The following is a 2,458-nucleotide window of genomic DNA, read 5'->3' as shown; positions in this document are numbered from 1 at the left end:
CACTTTAAAAAGTTTATGGAAAAATTGAATTAAGAGAGGCCGGGGCGGGTCCCGGAGCTCCCAGGTGGCCGGCGGACGCGCGGGCTGACCCTGCCAAGGCTGCGGAGGGGCCAGAGCCGGTGGGACCCAGAGGCCAAGCAGGGTTTGCTCTGAAGGGAGGCTACCTGTGTCCCTTACCGCTTCCGGCTCCCAGGCGCCAGCTTAAAGTCTCACGCAAGGAAAGGGCAAAGTTAAGCATGCCAGCCCTTTACACGTCAAAGCAGAGCCAGCAGCTTCCACAGGCCCGAGTCAAGGCCGGTTTGCACAGCCCACCACGCGCCTCCTGCTTTTTCCCTCACTGCTGGGAGGATTGACTGACTCCGGGGAAACGAGGCAGGGACAGTGCTCCTGGCTCTTGGTCGCTGTCACAGGTCTGCAGGTCCTCTTGAGTACCCGGAGACCAGGGGGCCCCGGGGCGGAGGTCATGCAGGTGTGTGAGAAAGGCTTCGCAGACCACCCGACCCCCAGGCGGGAACAGCTCCTCCCTCCCCATGCACCGCTGCACTTTCACTCCAAACACCCTTCAGGCTCTTCCAAAACTTTTGGTCCAGTATAGTCACAGGGGGCTCAGGCAACCACGGGTAAGTCAAGGCTCTAAGGGCAGTCGGTGACGTTTACAGAAAAAGAGAGTTCCAGGGAAGGAGGGTTTGCAAAGAACCAGTCCCCACCCCGAATCCGGCTTGCTCGGGCAGTTCTACTCTGCTTTGGTTTCTCCTCCCTCAAGAAGCCCAGAGGCTTCAGCAACGCAACACAGACACCCTCGCCTACCTGGGGACATCCTTCAGATGGGGGGGGGGGGTCACCAGGGGGGCTTGGCCATGACCCCTCACCATCTTTGCCTCCTGAGAAGCTCCCATGTGGAGCCATCCATGGGGCCTGGGGACATTGTGGCTTTATTCCTTTCACCCCCACCTGCTGTCTTCAAAATCAGAGGGGCCAGAAGCCTGGGTCTCCACAGTAAGGAAACCTATCTAATGACTGGAGGACTGTACCAGTGCTGGCCTGAGCAGGGCACCTTCAATGTGGATGCCACTTCTGGGTTGCTCTGCAGTGACACCAAAAAGCCCTTCTCCAGCTATTCCTAATCATTACTTTCAACGAATGCTCCAACCGAGAGTTTTATCTTTGCTCACCTGATTTTGAAGTTGAAGCTTTTATCTCTGAATATGATTTTTAAAAACTGTGGTAAAAGATGCATAACATAACATTTACCATCTTAACTACCAGTAAGTGTACAGTTCAGTAGAATTAAGTATATTAGCATCATTGATCTCCAGAACTTTTTCATCTCGCAAAACTAAAACTCTGTACACATTAAACAACTCATCCCCATCCTCCCCTCCCCCAGCCCCTGGCAACCACCATTCTACTTTCTGTCTCTATGAATTTGACCTCTCTAGGTACTTGATAAGAGTGGAGTTACTCAGTACTTGTCTTTCTGTGACTGGCTTATTTTACTTAGCATAACGTCCTCACTGTTCATCTATGCTGTAGCACGTGTCAGAATTTCTTTCCTTTTTAACGCTGAATAAAATTCTGCTGTACGGCTATCACATTTCATTTGTCCATTCACCCCTCCACGGACACGTGGGTTGCTTCCACCGCCTGGCTGTAGTGAGCATTGCTGCTGTGAGCGCAGATGTGCAGGTGTCTCTTCAAGACCCTGCTTTCAGCTCTTTTGGATACATGCTCAGAAGTGGGGTTGCTGGATCATGTGGTAATTCTATTTTTAACTTTTTTATGAACCACCATACTATTTTCCATGGCAGCTGCCTCATTTTACAATCCCACCAATAGTACACAAGGCTTCTAATTCTCCACATCCTCCCCAACATGTTATTTTCCTTTTTTTTTTATTTATAGTAGACATCCTTATGGGTGTGAGGTGATATCTCATTGTGGTTTTGATTTGCATTTCCCTAATAATTAATGATATTGAGCATCTTTTCAAATTCTTGTTGGCTATTTGTGTATCATCTTTGAAGAAATGCCTATTCAAGTCCTTTGCCCATTCTTTAATTGTGTTATTTATTTTTGTTGTTGTTCAGTTGTGGGAATTCTGTATATATTCCCCATATAAGAGCTGATGGTTTAGATCAGTTGGTTAGAGTGCAGCCTTATAACACCAAGGTCACAGATTCAGATCCCTGTCTGGCCAGCTGCAAAAATAAATAAATAAATAAATAAATATAAAAATATATACATACTTATATATATGTCTATCCTGGATATTAACTCATCAGATATATGATTTGCAAATATTTTCTCCCATTTTGTATGTTGCCTTTTCATTCTGCTGATTGTGTCCTTTGATGTACAAAAGTTTTAAAGTTTGACATAGTCCCAATTATCTATTTTTACTTTTGGTGCCTGCACTTTTGGCATTATATCCTAGAAATCATTGCCAAATCCAATGCCC

At 46.9% G+C, this 2,458-nt stretch overlaps 1 protein-coding gene across 1 annotated transcript in view; it reads right to left on the bottom strand.

Annotated features, from left to right (window-relative positions):
- The window catches only part of FAM3B (family with sequence similarity 3, member B), a 37,622-nt gene extending 37,090 nt beyond the window's left edge, over window positions 1-532 (bottom strand). The window contains exon 1 of the mRNA XM_008571219.1: window positions 359-532. Within this exon, the coding sequence (XP_008569441.1) occupies window positions 359-532 (174 nt within the window). The remainder of the gene's footprint in view (window positions 1-358) is intronic.
- Window positions 533-2,458: the final 1,926 nt, after the last annotated feature.

The sequence above is a fragment of the Galeopterus variegatus genome, unplaced genomic scaffold (assembly GCF_000696425.1).
Source record: "Galeopterus variegatus unplaced genomic scaffold, G_variegatus-3.0.2 Scaffold668, whole genome shotgun sequence".
In the NCBI taxonomy this organism is placed as follows: domain Eukaryota; kingdom Metazoa; phylum Chordata; class Mammalia; order Dermoptera; family Cynocephalidae; genus Galeopterus; species Galeopterus variegatus.
The sequence above is the reverse complement of the archived record's forward strand: the minus strand, read 5'-3'. Positions and strand labels throughout refer to the sequence as shown.